At 43.3% G+C, this 23156-nt stretch overlaps 1 protein-coding gene across 1 annotated transcript; it reads right to left on the reverse strand.

The window, feature by feature from the left end:
• Positions 1 to 11497: 11497 nt before the first annotated feature.
• On the reverse strand, positions 11498 to 22842 carry LOC124613620 (spidroin-1-like). Its single transcript, XM_047142335.1, has 2 exons — positions 22823 to 22842; positions 11498 to 11993 (listed from the first exon to the last, which is right to left on the reverse strand). Exons 1-2 carry the CDS (start codon positions 22840 to 22842, stop codon positions 11498 to 11500), a joined length of 516 nt encoding a protein of 171 aa, XP_046998291.1.
• Between the last annotated feature and the right edge of the window lie 314 nt (positions 22843 to 23156).

Here is a 23156-nt window from a genome sequence, read left to right on the forward strand (position 1 = left end):
AAAATAACCAATGACGGACGGAGCAAGTAGGACTTCAAAAGGAGACTAACATTGGCAAAACGGACATTCCTGGCCAAGAGGAGTCCATTATTATTTAACATAGGTCTTAATTAGAGGACGAAATTTCTGAGAAGTACGTTTGGAGCACAGCACTGTATGTCTGTAAAACATGACTTTGGGAAAGCCACAACAGAGAATCAAAGCATTTGAGATGTGGTACTGCAGATAGTCATGGGTGACTGGAATTCGTCAGTAGGAAACGGGAGAGAAGGAAACATAGTAGGTGAATACGGATCGGAGGAAGAAATGAAAGAGGAAGCCGTCTGGTAGAATTTTGCACAGAGCATAACTTAATCATAGCTAACACTTGGTTCAAGAATCATAAAAGAAGGTTGTATACAAGGAAGAATCCTGGAGATACTAAAAGGTATCAGATAGATTATATAATGGTAAGACAGAGATTTAGGAACAAAGTTTTAAATTGTAAGACATTTCCAGGGGCAGATGTGGACTCTGACCACAATCTATTGGTTATGAATTGTAGATTAAAACAGAAGAAACTACAAGAAGGTGCTAATTTAAGGAGAGGGGACCTGGACAAACTGACTAAACCAGAGGTTGTACAGAGTTTCAGGGAGAGCATAAGGGAACAATTGACAGGAATGGGGGAAAGAAATACAGAAGAAGAAGAATGGGTAGCTCTGAGGGATGAAATAGTGAGGGCAGCAGACGATCAGGTAGGTAAGAAGACGAGGGCACAATGTGTCCCTCTTTTAAAAGTCTCCATACCAAATCAGAAAGAAGTCACCTTACAGTGTCTTATTGGGGGCAATGTGAAGCCAACTCCAGTAAATGCGAAGTCAGGAAAGCATTACAGCTGTTGTAAGCTTCGTTCCTCCACTCGTTATTCCCTCATACGTTCAACAACAGCGAGCGTTAAATCGAATCCCCATTGAACCACGGACCTTGCCGTTGGTGGGGAGGCTTGCGTCCCTCAGCGATACGGATAGCCGTACCGTAGGTGCAACCACAATGGACGGGTATCTGCTAAGATGCCAGACAACCGTGTGGTTGTTGAAGAGTGAAAGCAGATTTTTCAGTAGTTACAGGGGCAACAGTCTGGATGATTGATTGATCTGGTCTTGTAACATCCGCCAAAACGCCCTTGCTGTGCTGAAAGCAAGGGGAAACTACAGCCGTAGTTTCTCCCGACGGGATGGCATCCTCTTGGGTAAAATATTTCGGAGCTAAATTAGTCCCCCATTCGAATCTCCTGGCGGGGACTACTCAGGAGACGTCGTTATCAGCAGAAACAAAACTGGCGTTCTACGGATCGGAGCGTGTAATGTCAGATCCCTTGGTCGGGCATGTAGGTTAGAAAATTTAAATAGGTAAATGGATAGGCTAAAGTTGGATATAGTGGGAATTAGTCAAGATCCGTGGCAGGAGGAACAGGACTTCTGGTCACGTGAATACAGGCTTATAAATACGAAATCAAATAGGGTAATGCAGGAGTATGTTTAATAAATGGTTCAAATGGCTCTAAGCAGTATGGTACTTAACTGCCGAGGTCATTAGTCCCCTAGATCTTAGAACTACTTAAACCTAACTAACCTAAGAACATCACACACATCCATGCCAGAAGCAGGATTCGAACCTCGACCGTAGCTGTCGCGCGATTCGACACTGAAGCGCCTAGAACCGCTCGGCCACACCGGTCGGCTGGGTTTAATAACGAATAAAAAATAGGAAAGGGGGTAAGCTGCCATGAACAGCATAGTGAACGCATTGTTGTAGCCAAGATAAATACGAAGCCCACACCCACCACAGTAGTATAAGTTCATAAGCCAACTAGCTCCGCAGACGAGGAGGAGATTGAGGAAATGTATGCTGAGATAAAAGAAATTTTTTCAGATAATTATTGGAGACGAAAATCTTTTCCTCAAATACCGCCTTGGAATCCGAAGGCACAGCTGTTAGAATAAAAGCTTCGAACGCAAAAATCCCTTCTACAATGTCTGCCCCACCTAACAGATGTAACAGTGGTGCAGTATTGAGATCTTAAAACACTGAACCGACAATGAAACCCTTCGGGAAAGGCTTTAGTATTTTTCCTGATTACTTCACTCTGCTCCGTGAACAGTATATCCCGCTACGGTCGCAGGTTCGAATCCTGCCTCGGGCATGGATGTGTGTGATGTCCTTAGGTTAGCTAGGTTTAAGTAGTTCTAAGTTCTAGGGGACTGATGACCTCGGCAGTAAAGTCCCATAGTGCTCAGAGCCATTTGAACCATTTTTGAACAGTATATCCACTACAACAGTTTACAAAACTCTGACACAGAAATCTGGGCGTCAGGTCACCAAAGTTTTGATAATGCGGCTGCTTAATTTAGCACATCTTCTGTACATTTCCATTTATGCGTATCGATATTGGAACTGCTTAAATCCCAAGATCTACCAATCAATTGTAGAAAGTGGCCCAGAGATCGAGACTGTTGCTCACTCTCGCAATTGGTGTCACGACATGTTAGCAGCAGGCAGGCAGCACACAACAGCAGGAGGGAAACAAGCCCCCTATCGCCACGTTAGGTAGCATGGCGTACTCCATTAGTTTCAGGGACGGGATAAAGCTGCCTGTGCAGCAACAGCAAGCCGGTGTCGCATTCAGTCTGTGTGTTTACAACTGCACACGCCGGTTACCCTCTTGTTGGCGAATTACGCTGCAAAATTGTTATTGATGTTTGACTCCGGCTGGACTGCTCACAGCAGTACAATTTACATCTACATACATATTCCGCAAGCCACCGTACAGTGTGTGGCGATGGGTACCCCGTACGACTACCAGTCTTTCCTCCTGTTCCACTCGCAGACAGAACGACGGAAAAACGACTATCTGTATGCCTCTGTATGAGCTCTAATTTAGCGTACCTTATCTTCGTGGTAGGACACATCTGCAATCAGCTTCAAATGGCGTTTCTCTAATTTTTTCCACAGTCTTCCTCGGAAACAACGTCGCCTTTACACCAGACATTCCCATTGGGTTCCCAATGCATCTACGTAACACTTGCTTGCTGTTCTAACCTGGCAGCCCGCCCATGAATTGCTTCGACATCTTCCTTTAATCCGACCTAGTAAAGATCTCAAACACTGGAGCAGCACTCAAGAGTAGGTTGCACTAGCGTCCATTGTGGTGTCTCCTTAACAGTTAAACCACACTTTCCCAAAATACTTTCAATTAACGGAAGTCGATCATTCGCCTTATCCACGACGGTCTTCAGGTGCTCGTTCCATCTCATATCGCTTTGCAAAGTTACGCACAGATATTTAAACGACGTGACCGTGAAGCAAGACACTACTAATGCTGTATCCGTACATTACGGGTTTTATTTTTCCCGATCTCCCGCATTAACTTACACTTTTCTACATTTACTTTATCTCAGTCAACTTACATCCACCTACAGTCACTCAACTTCGATATCTTTCAGAACGCCACAGCATCAACAGCAAACAATCATCGATTGCTCCCCACTCTGTCCGCAGGATCATTTATGTATATATAAAAATACACACACCAAAAGTTTTGCATCACCTTGGTTCCGAGAGTTCCGGAACCCGTAGAGAAAATTGGAATAGAGATCAACATAAACATCATTTCCGCCCTCTTTATTGCTCATGAAAACCACACATTGCATGTCGTATCATCATACAGCGAGACCTTCAGAGATCGTGATCCAGATTGCTGTACACACCGGTACCTCTAATACCCAGTAGCACGTCGTCTTGCATTGGTACATGTCCGTATTCGTCGTGGCATACTATCCACAAGTTCATCAAGGCACTGTTGTTCCAGATTGTCACACTCCTCAACGGCGATTCGGCGTAGATCCCTCAGAGTGGTTGGTGGGTCACGTAGTCCACAAACAGCCCTTTTCAATCTATCCCAGGCATGTTTGATAGGGTTCAAGTCTGGAAAACATGCTGGTCACTCTAGTCGAGCCAAGGCCCGCATCTCGTGGTCGTGCGGTAGCGTTCTCGCTTCCCACGCCCGGGTTCCCGGGTTCGATTCCCGGCGGGGTCAGGGGTTTTCTCTACCTCGTGATGGCTGGGTGTTGTGTGCTGTCCTTAGGTTAGTTAGGTTTAAGTAGTTCTAAGTTCTAGGGGACTTATGACCACAGCAGTTGAGTCCCATAGTGCTCAGAGCCATTTGCACCATTTTTTTCTAGTCGAGCGACGTCGTTATCCTGAAGGACGTCATTCACAAGACGTGCACGATAGGGGCGCGAATTGTCGTCCATGAAGACGAATGCCTCGCCAATATGTTGTCGATATGGATGCACTATCGGTCGGAGGATGGCATTCCCGTATCGCACAGCCGTTTCGGCGCCTTCCAGGACCACCAGCGGCGTACGTCGGCCCCACATAATTCCACCCCAAAACAGAAGGGAACCTCCCCCTTGCTGCACTCACTGGATAGTGTGTCTAAGGCATTCAGCCTGACCGGGTTGCCTCCAAACACGTCTCCAACGATTGTCTGGTGAAGACATATGCCACACGCATCGATGAAGAGAATGTGATGCCAATCGTGATCAGTCCATTCGGCATGTTGTTGGGGCCATCTGTACCGCGCTGCGTGGTGTAGTGGTTGCGAAGGTGGACCTCGCCATGGGCGTCGGGAGTGAAGTTGAGCATCATGCAGCCTATTGCGCACAGTTTTAGTCGTAACAGGACGTCCTGTGGCAGCACAAAAAGCATTAATCAACGTGGTGGCGGTGCTGTCAGGGTTTCTCCGAGCCATAATCCGTAGGTAGCGGTCATCCACTGCAGTAGCAGCTCTTGGGCGGCCTGGGCAAGGCATGTCATCGACAGTTCCCGTCTCTCTGTATCTCCTCCATGTCCGAACAACATCACTTTTGTTCACTCCGAGACGCCTGGACACTTCCCTTGTTGAGAGCCCTTCCTGGCACAAAGTAACAATGCGGACGTGATCGAACCGCGGTATTGACCGTCTAGGCATGGTTGAACGAGCCGTGTACCTCCTTCCTGGTGGAATGACTGGAACTGATCCTCTAATAGGCGCTGCTCATGCATGGTTGTTTAGTTCTTTGGGCGGGACTGTGTCTGTGATACAATATCCACAGTCAACGTCTATCTTCAGGAGTTCTGGGAACCGGGGTGATGCAAAACATTTTTGGATGTGTGTAATAGTAGTCTTGTCACACTTCCCAAGACCACTCCTCACGATACTCTTCTCAATGATGAGAACATCACCTTGGGTTTGGTTACTTAAGAGGTCTTCGAGCCACTGACATACCTGAAACCTGTTTCATAATATTGTACCTTCTATAACAACAGCCTTCAGCCACCTGGGGTAGCCGTATCGTCTAGGACGCCTTGTCACGCTGCGCGCGGCTCACCCCGTCGGAAGTTCGGCACAGGTGTTAGTATTGTCCATAGCGTAAGTTAGTTTAAGCTAGATTAAGTAGTGTGTAAGTTTAGGGTCCGATGACCTAAGCAGTTTGGTTCCATAAGATCTTCCCACAAATTTACAACAGTCTCGCTACGGTCGCAGGTTCGAATCCTGCCTCGAGCATGGATGTGTGTGATGTCCTTATGTTAGTTAGGTTTAAGTAGTTCTAAGTTCTAGGGGACTGATGACCTCAGAAGTTAAGTCCCATAGTGCTCAGAGCCATTTGAACCATTTGAACAACAGTCTCCAGTGGATTACCGTGTCAAAGGCTTTCCGAGAATTTAGATGTAAAATATCAGCGCACACTCCGCTGCAGAGTGAAAATCTCATTCTGGAATTTAGATGTACTTGGGCTTGACTCACAAAGTAATTCATGTTTATTCTTTGCTTAACTGGACCCATCCAGAAGTCTTCGTTGTGTGCCGAATTCTCAAACCGTACGTAGCTTGTAACTAGTGGTTTTTTTTAAATAGAAGAAATGGAAGCACTGTCACAACAAAATCAACTCCGTTCAAATAAGTTCCACAATCGCGAGTATTTCAGCGGGTGAAGACTCATCCATTTTGAAGGCTGAAATTTGTACTTTGAAAATGTTGGGGTGTTGATCTGTCGAAATATCGATCGCTGTCTAGGACGTTACTCGGTTTCATCCTGACAAAAAAGTGAAGCACCAGGAACCTGTGTACCATTCTATAGCTACACACTGCCGTCGATGTGTAATTAATTAGAGTTACAATTCTCTCTGACTCTTCGAACGGTCATCTGAGTGCATCATTGTTGTTCGTGTTCAGTGTTGCTACCAGGCACGATAGTGTGTACCAGTAAAGTGAACAGCGCCAGACGTTGAGTGATATCTACGAAGGACCTGGATATGCCTCGTACGTGTGTAAGACAGCGTTATCAACACCTAACAGCACTTAAAAATAACCTTACTTCGGGTCTCCATGAAACCCGGTAATTAAGGAAGGCAGGATTGGGTTACGATTGTTGACGGGGCCCGAATCAGTTACTATTGGTTTGCTTGGCAATTTCACTCATTTATTTTAGTAAATAATTTTTGAAAACAAGCCAATGAGGTCGCAATCAGACTTTTAAGGCATATAACCACAATCACGGCTGAAGGCCTTTAACGCGAAAAATGGCAATTATTAAAAATAAAACAAAATACATAAAATACAGACGGCCAATGCTTTTGAAGACAAGCCAATGTGGTCGCAATCAGAATGTTAAGGCAAGAAACCACTATCACAGCCGAAGGCCTTTAACGCCCAAAATGGCAATTATTAAAACAATTTAACAAACATACATTACATACAGACAGCAAACAATTTTTGAAAACAAGCCAATGTGGTTGCAATCAGAATTTTAAAGGAAGTAACCACAATCACGGCTGAAGGCCTTTAACGCCAAAATGGCAGTTATAAAAAATTTTTTAAATATACTGTCAAACGGCGAATGGCAAAGCAAAAGTTAATTTAAAAAAACAACAGATCACCAAACAGGTGAGACAAATGATGGTAACTTAATAATACAATAATAAAATAAAACACAAGGGCCAGTGACTGACAGTTCTCCAGGAATCGACCTCTGAGTAGGTCACACCAAAAACATTTTCACGAGTGAAGAGAAAGGCAACCAAGAGTTGCATTCAGATCACAAGGTGGTAACTCGGACTAGTGGCAGTCTAACGAGCGACTAATGATAATCTTGGTGAGGCTACCTGACATTCAACAAAACAAACGCAAGTAGTAAAATTAGGCCAAAGCCGGAACCTGTGGTCTGGGCTCTGCCCGCAGAATACTGTGCTTAGAGCATCTGGGACAAGAAGTAATGACTCCCGCTGAGGTAGAAGAACGTCGTCACCCAACCTACAATGAAGAATCTGTCAAACTTACACGCCTCACCGGACAGTGGGGGCAAGGTGAGGAAATGTACACTGCTGTTACATACATTAACCCCCAGGGCAGGTAACTGGGGCGTTAGAGTCCACAAGACAGAAAAATAACGCTGTTTGAACTTACAAATGGAAGAAGATGAATAAAGTGAATAGTCATTAGAAGCTCAGGAAAGCTAATCAGATCCGCCTTCCCCAGGTACTCCACTCGCTGCTTTTCGCCTCAGTGACACTACGAGCAGCAACACGAACCCAAGCCACTGGAGAATAACGATATTTCACAGTGGTGGAGGTTTCTCTATGCGAATTGCAATGCACTGAACTTAAACATGCAGGATCCGGTTTCGACGAGGTCGTGCACCCTCGTGACCATGCCCTTCGATCCGGCAGTCCGGACACGCCGCTAGTGGTCCGGTGTGTTGTCACTTTGCGCGGACCTCGCTGCTCCTGCGCCCCAACTGAACTCCAGACACACACCAAACGGAAGAAGCACCAGGTCGTCCCAAAGGTACGGCAGGAGAACTGCATATCGATAAGCGCCATTGCTGTCATTAGCGGACAGGCAATGCTTATGAAACCGAGTGTCCCCAGTGAACACCAGAAGAAGACAAACAACACAACCATGCCGACTAAACGATACAATCTGGCAGAAACCTACACACAGCACCAACGCGAGCCGCAGCACGGCTTGTCAACAGTCGAATGTGTCAGTGGCCTGATGCTGGACTGCATGGAAATGTGAGAGCATGCATATCCGTCGTCAAGCTGTCGATCGATCGAGTCTGAGCACCACAAGGGAGGATCTCTGTATTGTGTCTCAGACACTTCTTAACACCTTCGTAGCTGCTGTGCCATCTGAGAACAAGTAATGTACTTCCTGTAACAACTGTGTCATCCAGCACCACTGCTCGGAGACTAGTAGCAGCCGCACTAAAGATCTACGACCCCACGCATGCACTGCTGTTAACACCACAATCCAAATGCTTGGATGTTCAGTGGTGACTTGATCTGGAATCGTGGAATGGTGATGAAGCGGTGCCACTGCTGATGTAATGGTGTGGGGAGCCATCGGTAATGCCTTCAGGACACAGTTACAGAGGGAATTTTTATGGTCGAACGTTACGTTGTAGGCATCCTACGTCCTCATGTGCTGCTATTATGGTGCCCTTTTTTAACAAGAAAACGGTATCATAAATGTGGCACGTGTCTCTAAGATCTGTGTCGTGTTGCTGCCCAGATGAGGAAGGTCCTCAGATAAGACCCTTAACAGGGGAGTACGGTAATATCACTCTGGTGCTCTCCGAACAACACGCGTACTCTGTGAGCTGTGTGACACATTGCATTGTCCCGCTAGAGGCGCCGTCGTGCCGCCGGTAAACAAACTGCATGTAGGAGTAGACATGGTCCCTAAGGATGGATGGATACTTGTGCTGATCCATTCTACCATCCAGAATACTAAAATATTCCCCAAAACATAACGCTCCCTCCTGCGGCCTGGAAAAATCCGATGATTGTTGCTTCGTGTTTACTTTCAGACGTTTGACGCCGTACACGGAAACGGTCACCTGTCGTCTGAAACCCCGCCTGTCATGACCCATGGACGTCCACTTACAGTGCATGCGTGAAAATTCTAGCCCAGGTTGCCAATGAGCAGCTGTCAGCATGAGTGCATGAACCAGGCACCTGCTGCGAAGGCCCGTACCCAGCAACGTTTGCTGAACGGTAGTTGAGGAGACCCTATTTGTAGCCGCATGGTTTATCTGGTCATCTGGGCAGTCAGATGCTCAACAATTGCACATCCGAACACATCTCTACAGCCGTCGTTCACTCCTGTCATCTGTGGCCCGTGGTGCATCACAGCTGCCTCGGTGCAGGTTTTCGGTAGCGCCATTTCGCTATGCTGGTATACATTAACCACGGTGCCACGCGAACAGTTTACAAACCTAGCCTTTCCAGAAACGCTTGCACTCTTGGCTCGAAAGGCAATGATTATGCCCTTTCAGATATCAGGTAGAGCAATTCAATATTGCAGTGCCTGTGTTATTCCGAATTACGATGCAATATACCTTTGGACATGCACAGGCTATTTCCAACTACGGATACGGACAACCATCGGCTGTAGAATGGAATGACGATAACGAAAATTTGTGCCGGACCGGGACTCGAGCCCGGATTTCCCGTTTATCTCTAGCAGTCGCGTTACCATTTGGCTGTCCACGCACGACCCACGACCAGACCCAAAATTCCGCTTGTCGTCAACCACGTGTCAACAAACTAGCCGTAGGTCGTGCACGGATAGACAATGCTAAGGCGACCGCTTGCGATAAGCAGGAGATCGGATTCGAGTCCCGGTCCGCCATAAAGTTTCATTGTCGTCATTCCATCTACAGCTGATGGTTGTCCATATCCGCAGTTGCGAATTCATTTAATGTATTAGGTAAATTGTTTCCTTTCCGCATCATGACAATGACCGCACTGTTTTCCGCACCCCTGACGCGCTTTATATACTCTCCACTGTATACTGAATCATACTGTTTTTCTTTCTTTTCTTTTCTTATATATAAGCTATATGCCGCGCGGGATTAGCCGAGCGGTCTTAGGCGCTGCAGTCATGGATTATGCGGCTGGTCCCGCCGGAAGTTCGAGTCCTCCCTCGGGCATGGGTTTGTTTGTTTGTCCTTAGGATAATTTAGGTTAAGTAGTGTGTAAGCTTAGGGACTGATGACCTTTGCAGTTAAGTCTCATAGGATTTCACACACACATATAAGCTATATGTAAACTGAATGAGCTATTAACCAAAGACACCGTTAAAAATAAATTAACGAGTTGTTTTGTGTTAATGATAATTTTTGATACATTGTTAAATAACTGTATGAAAAAATGTAAGAAATACGCTCTTCAGTTTATTAATTCATTTATCTTCACCCCTTTTGTTTCGGAAAGTCGTAATGGACGGACGTATGCTTGGATCCGTCGTACCAGCATTCTTAAAAATATTTTAACTGTTTATGAAAAGTATTATAAAAGTTATTAAAGAAGAAATATTTTTCGCACGGTTATGAGTTCAACTCCTACCTGTTCATCATTTCACTCGCCGCCGAGACCCTACATCAAGAGGTTCGGTGCAGACAAGAATAATTAACGCCGTATCTGGAGCGGCGTTCCTGCATCGACATTGTCACACTAAACACAATGTAATTAATGTGAAGGTAATGACTCAGATTTGATACGCATCTATTGAACTTGGTTCACATATACTAAAAGTATTGTGCTTCGTGTGTGTTTAAGAAATTATAGACAGATCGACCGCCGCGCGGGATTAGCCGAGCGGTCTTAGGCGCTGCAGTCATGGACTGTGCGGCTGGTCCCGGCTGAGGTTCGAGTCCTCCCTCGGGCATGGGTGTGTGTGTTTGTCCTTAGGATAATTTAGGTTAAGTAGTGTGTAAGCTTAAGGACTGATGACCTTAGGGGTTAAGTTCCATAAGATTTCACACACATTTGAACATTTTAACAGAGAGATCGACCATTTCAATGGCTGCGGTGATTATTTGGTACCACACACACTACTGGAAGCAGCAGTACGTAATGTAAATTATGTTTATTGATCTTCAATATAACGATATTCAAGGTCTGTTGATAATGGAATGAGATAAAGTTCACCCAGGATTGTGCACATATTGATAAATTACCTTCAAAATTTTCTCAGCTATTCTTTACAATCAATTTTTCAATTATTCGAGAAATTATTAATCCATTCTCATTTCCACATTCCTATTCAACTGATGGTGTTGCCACCTGCTGTCTGTGAGTGAGTATAGCACTATGACGTCGAACTAGGCAGTGGTCAAATTAATGGAACTAGACATTGTAGAACACGTGTGGGACGAGCTCGATCGTCAACTCCGTCACAGCGCCAGTATCAAGGACCAGACACAACAATTCTTTGCCAGTTTGCCCGAGATCCTCACCGTCCGAATCAGTGCGTGCATCCAGACCACACTGGGTCAACTACTTGCGTGTGGACTCATACTGCCAAGTTCTTTGTAATTTCGATTCGATTTCTTAATCACTGAAATATCACGTACCCTCTATCCGAATGAAATTTGATTCCATCGCCCCCTCCTCTTCTCGGTACTTCAGGCATCGTTACACTGGTCGTGTTTAGCAAGTCCGTTGTGCTGGTGACTCATCCAGTATTTTTGGGAGCTGTTCGCGTGCGTGGAGTGAGCTGTCACCGTCGCTGAAGGTGACCTGGATGCGACTGCTTTCGTAAATGGAACGCCACAAGCAGGCGGCCGGCCCACCTCTCCTCGGCTGCGACCCGCGGCTCGAGTAGCGGCCCGCCGGGCTGCCGGCTCGCCGCCTGCTTTCCAGTAATGAGTCGCCGCCCCGCCGCCGCCGCCGCCGCCGCCAGCGCCGCCAGCGCCTCCCTGGTCCGCCACGCCCGCAGCTTCGGCCGCCCTCGCGCCTGACCGACGGCCGTCTCCTCCGCCGCTGCCGCCGCCGCCGCCGCCGCCGCCGTCGAGCACGCCGTTACGGCTGCCCTCCTGGGCGCCCACTCTAGAAAGATTGGATTGGCGCGAGAAACAGGCCACGTGAGAGCTGACGGCGGCCGCCGCCTGCACGCCGCTGCTGGCCGCAGAGTCGCACTCAAAGGTCAACGAGGGCGGCTCACACCCAACTGATAACGGCGTCGAAGAAAATCCGTCTCTCGTGACCTCACGTCGCCAGGCCGCTATCCTCTAACCTTTCAAAACAATTACATCATCGATACAGTCATTAGAATCGTTTGTATATACCGCCGCTTCTTCTTATAACACAAGTAAAATAGTAGATAAACCTGTAAGTAGGCTTTTTAGGTTTTTATGTTGGTAACGTCATGTAGCGCTCTATATGAAAATCCCTGACTGTGCTGTGTGAAATCTGTGCCTGGTTTGCATTGCTGGAATATCCGCTATTGTAGCGTTGCGCCGTTGGAGGTGAGCCGCCAGCAGTGGTGGATGTGGGGAGAGAGGTGGCGGAGTTTTGAGAGCGGATGATCTGGACGAGTGCCCATGAGAAAGAGTAAATTTGTAAGTCTTGATGTCATGAACTGATATATATATTATGACTTTTGAACACTATTAAGGTAAATACATTGTTTGTTCTCTATCAAAATCTTTCATTTGCTAACGATGCCTACCAGTAGTTAGTGCCTTCAGTAGTTGGAATCTTTTATTTAGCTGGAAGTATTGGTGCTCGCTGTACTGCAGTAGTCCGAATAACGAAGATTTTTGTGGACTATTGAAATTCAGATTGTGTTGCGCTAAAAATATTGTGTGTGAGTTTTGTGTTGATCAGAATAAGTAAAGAGAAAAATGTCTGAGTACTTTCAGTTTTGCTCAGCTGTTTGAAACTCAAATTACGTTAGGAGTTTACCAGCCTGTGTAATTCATAAATTTTTCCAGGGGAAGGTTTCAAACCGTCGTTTCAGCCGTGTTGTCGCGGTGTTCCTCAGAGCCTTTGCCCTCAAGAATGCAGCTACAATACTTTCGGAACGTCAGTTGATTTTACGGGGGTGTGCTGAAAGCTGATGCATGCTATAATCCAACTTCTATCTGCCGAAAACTTCGTCCACACTTGGAGCACTCTCTCCTTTAACGTGTCAATGCCAGAACACTGCGAGATCTGCAACAGTCCGGCGACTTGGGTTCACTCTCATCGATCATCTTCCATATAGTCCCAACTTGGCCCCATGCGATTTTTGCCTGTTTCAGAAAGCTAAGGGACGCCTCCAAAGACTTCACTTTGATGGACAAGTGGTGAGGCTGTGGCTTCGTCAACAAAAATTCTACAGTAACGGTATCACGAACCTATTCTCTCGTTGAGAGAAACGTGTTCGTCAAAACCGTGACTAGCTTAAGTAATAAATGTGTAGATATAAAGAACAAAGATGTGGAAGGTTAAGAACTTTTGTTTCATTTAGTAAGATTTGAGAATTTTCACATAAAAAATTCGGGCGCATTTCACCATGCCCTCGTAGTATTTAAGCTATAATAGAAGAAGACGCTCCAGTACTCCTAGAAGGATGTTAATGAGACTGACACCGGCTGTGGAAACCAAAGTATTTATAATAGACAAATTGTTGCAGGACCCGTTTCCTACTTCTCAGAAAATAAAGGAACCACGGAACTCCGATTTACTAGTCAGATCCTTTATTCTTATTTTTGCCTGCCTTGTCATATTTAAGAACGATGTATCCGGACTTTCTAAACGCATTTACCCTGAATTGCACCAAAATATGAAACTTAATTTTCGAGTCTAGTTAGGTACATATCTAGTTATGGACCAAAGGTTATTCAGGATATTTCCGTAAGAGGCTGCAAAATTGTAGCGGGACATGGAGATTGCTCCACTGGACAATTTGAGATGGGGAACCTGGGGTCGGAGAAGCCACCTTGGAGATATGGAAGTAAACTTGTCTAACGCTTTGTCTAGCATTACTGTTTTCCAGCTTATTTACAACTAGCATGCGTACAGGTTTTCCCGTACAGTGCTGTTTATTCACATGTAAGTTCTGTATTTCCTGCAAGCAAACAAGGAGGACGAGCCTGATTACTAGGAAGTCATGATGCACGAGGTGGCTCTGTTGTGCGGTATTTACATTTTCTAATGACATAATTACTATGAATCAAGGACAGGCCCATCCAGCATGACGGTGCGTCGCCTTACTTCAGTGTGGATGGCCGTCCTCAGTGGCCGAGCGGTTCTAGGCACATCAGTCCGGACCCGCGCGACTGCTACTATCGCAGGTTCGAATCCTTCCTCTGGCATGGATGTGTGGTGTCCTTAGGTTAGTTAGGTTTAAGTACTTCTAAATTCTAGGGGACTGATAACCTCAGATGTTAAGTCCAATAGTGCTCAGAGCCATTTGAACCCCAGTGTGGATGTCCGCAACTATCTCAACGCTGTATTTCCTGGTCGCTGAATTGGAAGAGGAGTTCCTATTCGACGGCCTGAGACGTCACCGGAATACCCGTGATTATTTCCTACAGGGATATCTAAAGTAACTTGTGTATGAGTGGGGTTGGGGGTTGGGTTGTTCGGGGGAGGAGACCAGACAGGGAGGACAGCGGTCTCATCGGATTAGGGAAGGACGGGGAAGGAAGTCGCCCGTGCCCTTACAAAGGAATCCTCCCGGCATTTGCCTAGAGCGATTTAGGGAAATCACGGAAAACCTAAATCAGGATGGCCAGACGCGGGATTGAACTGTCGTCCTCCCGAATGCGAATCCAGCTTGTGTATGAGGCCCCAGTGGATAGGAGATGGGATCAGTAGCCAGAACTGTAGCTGCCCGTGAAGTGATTCGAAACACACAAGTGATAAATGTCAGGATGCGTCAGAAACTTGTTCGCCTATGTCATCCTTGCATTGAGGTTGATGGCCATCAATTTCAGCAGACTTTTGTAAGATACAGTACAAATGGTGCGTTCGTTGTGTCAGTGATGGAATTTGCAGTTAACTGTAATTAAAATAAATAAAAAAAGTACACAGTAATGTGATTTTATTCGTATTATATCCTTCAGTTGGTTTCCCCGACCACAGGTTCCTTACTTAAAATTTTTCAGTGGAGCATCCTCTATGTCCTGTTAAATTTTGGCACGTTCTGAAGAAAACCGCCCTGTATTCACAGTAAACAGTATGAGGAGGAACGTGTCAACAGAAGAAACGTGGAACACATATGAAAGACTGTTTGTGTCGTTATATGCTGCTCGATACAGGATTTTTTCTGTATAAATGACTATATTACTAAACCGCTACCACGGAACCCAGTACCAGGTGTACGTCGCGTGTCTAACGGCTTTCAGAGGCAGCAAAAAATTTGATTTTCAGTGTTTCGTGTAATTATCCACCTAATTTAAAAATTCAAATTCCTGTCGTAATCTACTCACTAAGAGGGATAATCTTATATTAAAAGGTAAACACAATAAGACAAACATTGCAGTTAGAAACTGAATCTTTGTCTTGAGACAGGCGACTAACTGTGTGGAAACAGAATTTATTCTACATCTGCAGCTACTTATTACTCTGCCATTAACAATTAAGGGGCTGGCAAAGGGTTCATCGAACCACCTTCAGCTATTTCTCTACAGTTCTAACGAAGCACGAGAAAATCGAGCCCTTGAATCTTTTTGGGCGAGCTCTGATTTCTCTTTTCTGATCATGATGATAACTTCTCGCTATGTAGGTGGGCGCCAACAGGATATCGGAGGAGAAAGTTGGTGATCGAAGTTTCACGAGAATATCCTACCGCAACGAAAGGTACCTTTGTTTTAATGACTGGCATTCCAATTCACGTATCATGTCTGTGGCAATCTCTCAGCTATTTCACAATAATAAAAACGAGCTGCACTTCATCTAGCTTTTTCGATGTGTTCCATCAGTCCTACTTCAGGCGGGCCCCATACTGCAAAGCAATACTCCAGAAGAGGGCGAAGAAGCGTACTGTAAGTAGTCTCTTTAGTAGAACTCTTACACTTTTAAGTGCTTTGTAAAAACACCACAGCCTTTGGTTTGCTTTCCCCACAACATTATGTATGTGATCGTTCCAGTTTAAGCTACTCGTAATTGTAGTCGGTAAGTATGAATTTACAGCCTTTAGATTTGTGTGATTTATCGTGTAATCAAAGTTTAGTGGATTTATTTTAATAATCATGTTCATGACTTCACATTTTTCATTATTTAGAGTCTTTCTAGCTACATAGATATCTTGTCTATGTCATTTTTCAATTGGTTTTAATCACCTGATGACCTTACAAGACAGTAAATGAGAGCATCATCAGAAAACAATCTAAGAAGTCTGCTCAAATTGTCTCCTATGTCGTAGCAGAGGGCCTATAACACTACCTTGGGGAATGCTAGATATTAGTTCTGCTTTACTCTATGATTTTTCGTCAGTTACTGCGAACTGCGGCCTTTCTGACAGGAACTCACGAATCCAGTCGCATAGCTGAGACGATACTCCACAGGAATGCAGCTTGATTAGAAGTAACATATGAGGAACAGTGTCAAAAGCCTTCTGGAAATCTAAAAATATGGGCTCACTTTTACGTGCACTGTCGACATCAGCCATTACTTCGTGCGAATAAAGAACTAGTTGTGTTTCGTAAGAACGATATTTTTTGAATCCATGCTATTTGTCAATAAATCGTTTCTTTTGAGGTAATTAATACGTTCGAACACAGTACAAGATCCAAAAATTTTACTTTTCGTGGGCATTGGTGTGACTTGTGCAATTTTATAGTCTCTGGGTATGGATATTTGTGCTAGTGAGCGTTTATATATAATTGCTAAGTATGGAACTGTCGTATCAGCATACTTTGAACGAAAACTGATTGGTATACCATCTGGACCAGAGGCCATCCTCTCATAAAGTAATTTACACATGTTGGTAACAGCTCTAGATTCTAATTGTGGAATATTTACTTCGTCTTCTTCGTCTAAGGAGTTTCGGAAAACTGCGTTTAGTTACTCTGCGTTAGTGGCACTGTCATCAGTGACATCACCATTGTTATCATTCAGTAAAGCTTTCGACTGTGTCTTGCCGCTAGTGTACTTTAAATATGACCAGCCAATTTTTTTGTTATCTGCCAGGTATCGAGACAGAGTTCCGTTGTGAAAATTATTAAAGGCATATCTCACTGAAGTCCGCGCTAAATATTGAGCATCTGTAAAACTTCGCCAGTCTCAGGGATTTTGAGCTCTTTTAAATTTGGCATGCTCCTTTCGAAGCTTCCGCAACAGCTTGCTGACCAGTTTGTGTACCATGGGGAATCAGTACCATCACTTACTAATTTCTTTAGAGTATATCTCTCAACTGCAGTCGATACAATGACTAATTTCAAACCACACTGGTCTATGGTCACATGGTCAGGTCGGAAGGAGTGAGACTGTCTCGTAGAAAGACGCTAAACGAATTTTTATTTGCTTCTTTTGAACAGACGTACTTTGCGTTTATTTTTGGTGCGTTTGGAAGTTGCTATATTCAGTCAATCTGTATTGTTTCCCAAAGTGTTAACGGATTTCGTGACTGTGTGTTTTCGCGCATTGAAGAGCGAGATATGAAGAGTAGCGAAACGCAAAATAATGGATTATTGGCGGGTGGTGAAAATGTACCTTCGACTAAAGATACTCAAGAACCCACCCAGAGTGAATCAGCACCTACTAACTTCGCTGAGGAGTTCACATTTTTCAGAGAACAGATGCAAGGCATACATTACGCCGTTCATGAACAAAATGCACACTTTAAAGAAGTTCAGAAAAATGTGTCAGAATTACATGCAAAACTGCAGCTACTAAAACCCAAACTAGTATGACTGTTAGTTTAGACGCAAAATTTCAAAATCTGACTGAGAATTTAAACAGAAAACTTCAAACTGCGTCCACTGAAATACAGAATAATATAAGCACATTAGTACACAAAAATTTGAACGCCATAGCCAATCAGATGCAAGAAAATGTTGCCACCCAAATTCGTGACGACCTTGATAGAAAATTTAGTAAAATTGAAAGTAATTTCAAAAATATTACTGATGAATTTGATGAAATGTGAAAAACATACAAGCACTTGCCTTAATACAAAATTGTTAAGCTGTCAATGATGTAACCAAGCAGGGCATGCAAGTTAATGCAGCACAAAATACATCAGAAAATTCTGTGCAGCAAATGACTACACAAGTACAGCCACTCACTATCGAACAGGAGAAATTTGTAGCAGTTAAGTTTGTAGATGAAGGCAATCACTTTACTCTTGACTCTGTAAACTGACTGAATATGAAAGATAACCAATTTCAAGAATGTTTACAGTACGAAATGCTTGTAACCGTAAAGAAAGCGACAAACGAAGCTTTGTCTGCAGCAAACATGTTAGGTGAATGAAAACAGACACTTCCACAAGAAGTAGACACGTTAAAAAAAGGAGCTTACAGCGAAAAAAACGCAGCAGGTGAGTCTGATTTACGTGTCAATAAGTTGCCAGAGACGCAGACTGTGACATCTCGAGCAGCGACATTAATCAGCTGTTCGGCAACAGTGCCCAGTCCGCAACCAGTTCGCGTAGCTTGTAAACCTGGGGTGCCAGTTCTCTTTCTAAGATACTTGTGGAAGAGAGTCTACTAAAAACAGACAATTTCAAAATTTTACACCGGATCGCAAACTACCACACCGTCATTTTTATCAAAAGCTTCAGTGGTATACTACCAAAATCATGGAATTATAAACAGAAAATACAGTTTGTCGCTACCCATATTCAAGGTGATGGAGCCTTATGGGCAAGTGAAGTAATATATTATTGCCATACTTATGAGGAATCCGAGAAAGCTTTTCTAAATAAGTAATGGTCAGCATAAACAAGAACGTTTAAGGCGTGAGGTGTATAATCCCGAGATGTACAATTTGCAGGTAAAATAAGGCGAAATACTGGAATAAACCAATGGCCAAAGAGAAGTCATATGGCTTTTAAAATTAAAATTATCGGTCTCAATAAACGATAAACTACTTCATGTACCAGATTCATACGTATAACTTTTCATTTCAACTTTTGATTCTATTGGCCTGCTGCATGAAGAAGCGAAGTTGAACGGGGGCAGTAATACTCAAGTAACAAACAACAGTAATAACTATTACCAATACCACAATAAAAATGGTAATGGTAACAAAAATTGGAATCCTACAACGGTAATAATAACCTAGGACAAAGGGATGGAAGAAATTCTCCTCCTTTTAATAAGAGGCGTAGGCAAGACAAGAGATATCATCCAGGGAACAGTAATTACAATAGTAATAACAATAATCAACCAAACCGCTGGCAACCGTTACCACAGCAGTCAAACGGTAATTGGCGTCCCGATACAGGAACCAACACCCAATCATCTGGCGCTCCTGCACCACCGAACAGTGCCGCTGAACACAATATTTCTGGACAAAACTGGAGGCAACACCACCAGTAAGAATTATAGAAGTGGTGGGCAACAATATGCCCAGCACTTCCGAAGCGTTAAACTAAATGCGACCTCATACAGCGCTCATATGGCGGTCGCGGAAGAAACAGCGGGCAAATGTCGTGAGAGCGTGTATTTAATAAAGTACAATCAGGGCAAAAATCTGAGTGATGAACTTTGTGAAGAATACCATTTGTGTAAACAAACCGAAAAGGAAACAAGCCAAGCTGCATTTCACACAGTAGTAGGTGGAATACCGACCACAGTTACGGCTCACCCGGACGCGGTTACAAATTGTATGGCTTTAGAATTCTATAATAAGATTTGTGAACTTCGGACACCACATACGCTGCAGGTACACAATTGTAGGATCATTGGTGTGTTTGTAAATAAGTCAAAGGGAGTACGTATGTAGACTCATGTATTAGTTGTGGCAGGTAATGGAGCTATAGGGAGCACATTCCTGGTTTCTGAATGTTTACTAGTGAGCTGCATACGTGGAGTAGATTTCTTACAAGAAAGACATGCAGTACTTGACCATTCTTGTGGCACATGTGTGTTAAAAGTGAAATGCAAACCGGTACACAGTAAGTTATGTCAAGGGATCCTAATCAAATACATAAAACCAGAAGCAGTTTTACGTGACAATCAATTTCCTATGTTGCCAGATCAGACACAGCCCAATCAACAGCAATGTGATATACAGTCTTGCAGACAAGAAACACGAAGCAAAGTTTATTAATCAGTTTATTTAAAAACTGTACAACAGAACGAAATGATTAACCTTCGAATAAATATATATCTGTTTTTGATGAAAAGCCCGGTATAATTAAAAGATATGTGTATCCAGTGCAAGTAAATCTTCACGAAATATTTTGCCACTCTACCTATTCTGTCCCGTGGGACAACAGAGAGGCTGTATCGAATGAAATCCGTCGCATGTTAGAGTGGGATGTGACCAGCCATTACATTAGATTATTCCTAGGCAACCACACGACCTAGCATCCATCGACGTTGAAGGATCTGTTCCCACAGCACGAGGAGGAGTAAAGTACATATTAGCAGTTCTAGATGTTTTCTCTAAGAATGTAAAACTGTATACAATGAAGTCAATAACAACAAGACCAATCATTAACAGAATCACTAAAGAATACATTCCACAAGTCGGAAAACCTAAAGCCGTAGTAACAGATAATCCTTCGAATTTTTCAAGCAGAAAGTTGGAGTTCTTTTTGAGCGAAAATGGTATAAAATTATTTTTCATATCCTCTTTTCATGCCGAATCAGGTCCAATAGAGAGAACTTTTCGCGAGTTTAACCGTTTTGTAAGAACATATGCCTCAAAACAACAAACTAAATGGGTAGATTTACCAAAAAAATATTACGAAGTAGTAAGCAACCTATCCCATATCTCAATAAAATATACTCTAAATGAGCGTATGTATAATGCTAAAGAAAATAATGAATGGTCATCACCCGTGCCCTGTATACCAAGAGAAGAATTAAGTTGGAAAGAGAAAATAAGGCAAGCTGTCATTTCTCTAACAAATCGGGCAAAACTGATGAAATGTCGATATGACACAATGCTACCTAAAGTACAGACCTTTAACAAAGAAGAAAAGAAACAAGAAGTGGCAAATGTTATTTTCTGGACTATTTAAAGTAATTGCAAAACCACATGGTTGTAGCTATCTGCTAGCATATTCAGAATCAAACAAGATCAAAGGTTTATACACACACTAGGATATAAAGAAATATTTTACTGAGTAAACATTTCCTAGAGTGGATGTACCTATGTAACTATTATAAGAATTTTTAAATGTGTTAGCATGTAAGGCATTTCACAGTGTACATAGTAGTCTCAAGACAAATTTATTTTCTTCATGTGCATAGGTAAATCTTAAGTAAATTTTTTGCTGAATAACAAACTTTCACGTTAGTAGTAGAAGTTCAGGAATAATCTTTTAAGTGAGGTCATTTCATTAATATTATAAAGAGAAAATTAAACAAGAAATTTGTTTTGATGTAATCGTAGTAACAGTTTTCATGGATGCAATTATTCCAGTTCTTTTGCTATGTAATTCTAAGTAAACAAAAAAAAAGGGTAGAAACCATGTAGATGATAAAGTTTTTTTTAACAGTAGATTTTAAGTTTCGTTTAGATGCTATGATTTTTTGTGTAAAATAATTTTTCTGTTTATTCCTAATATGTAGTTTGTAAACATAAACAGCAAGATACTGTGGGTCGTTTTTTTAATGTGAAGCAATAAAAGTCTTGAGATTTTAGTTCGATAGTAGTGAAATGGCAACATTGTGCCGTAAGCAGACTTCTATTCTGCACTATTTCTTGAAACTAATTTCAACGGTACACACAAGTTTGTGTGAGGTAAAAACAATCAGTGATGTACTTAGCTCCAGTAGTAACGAATAACCTCCCATTGTATACTAAAAGCACACTGTAAAGCTAGGCTTCACTACCGTAAACAGCCACACAACGAAATTAATGTCGCAAAGATTTGTAAGAGGGAAATGTTAGAAATTACAGAACATAAACACTATGTAAATCATACAGTTAGTACCTACAACAGAGTACATAAGCTGTGGGATTTTTCTTTGAGCACATTTGTAAGTAACATGACGCATACCGACAAGGGCTGAGTAGTAAGTTGTCAATGGTAAACAGCACTGTCCGTGGTGAAGTAGTGCACTTAAATTTGCATTTCACGGGAGGACTCTTTATACAAGAGCAAAGAGAAATATGTGTTATCAAGAGACGTTATATGCGTGATAATACAATATCGCCTGTTGAAATAAACAGAAACACTTTGCACTAATGTTGGATATGGACGGCGTTCTTAGTGGCAGGTGAACTTAATTTGTGGACTCACCCAGGCGACAGCACTGAAGTGATGCGATGACCCGCTGAAGAGAAACACAGTGGGGAGCTGTTGCTTTAAAATGAAACTCAGATAACGTGCAGCGCACATAAACTGTGAAACAGACTGTAGCGCTAGAACTTTGTGAATGTGAGGTCAGGTGTGACTTTATTACACGCCGACGCGAAGCTAAGCGCTTAAGAAACGAAAGCTTCCATAAATACTTTCCAAATATGTGTAATGTACGGTATTCTGAGGACACTACTGAATGCGTGGAAACCGAAACTAACACGAACGTGATGTCAACTGACAGTAAAGTGCATGAACAAAAAGCATACATTAGACCTTTTCTATCACAACTCAAACATGTCTACTGTGAAACTCAGCTATCACCGAACAAACTGACGTAAATTAGTGTCGCTAGTGAGTACAGCTACGTACTAATCAAAATTCTTCTTAGGTAATGTGTATTAAAAATTGTGTTACTGGCCCCAATCTACGAATGTTTCGTGTAATCCCCGTATCCTGATCTGACTGGATCTCATGAAGCACAACCGGTCCAGAACTCCGCAATCTTCTTCCTCTGTCGCAGATCTTCGTGACTCACCCGTCTGCAGGTGTCAACATCGCGAGCACGCCGCCGTGGCCGCTCTACACAACAGCAACGGCGAATGCTGCAGCACGACTGACTTCGCCTACAATACGTCGCCTTTACAACTGTCGAGCAAGAATGAATAGTGTTCAACTCAGTGATTATTATAAACTGTTTCAAAAACCACACGTATTTCTGTAACTAAAACCCATGCGATGATTCCTAAGTGTTTAACATGAACATCTCAAAACTCCAAATCACAAGGAAAAATAACTGTCAAAAATGCAAATTTATACCTTGGTGTTTTTTCCTAAAGATGTAATTTGTTGATTCTGATTAATGGACTAAA

Source organism: Schistocerca americana, chromosome 4, assembly GCF_021461395.2.
Source record: "Schistocerca americana isolate TAMUIC-IGC-003095 chromosome 4, iqSchAmer2.1, whole genome shotgun sequence".
NCBI lineage: Eukaryota > Metazoa > Arthropoda > Insecta > Orthoptera > Acrididae > Schistocerca > Schistocerca americana.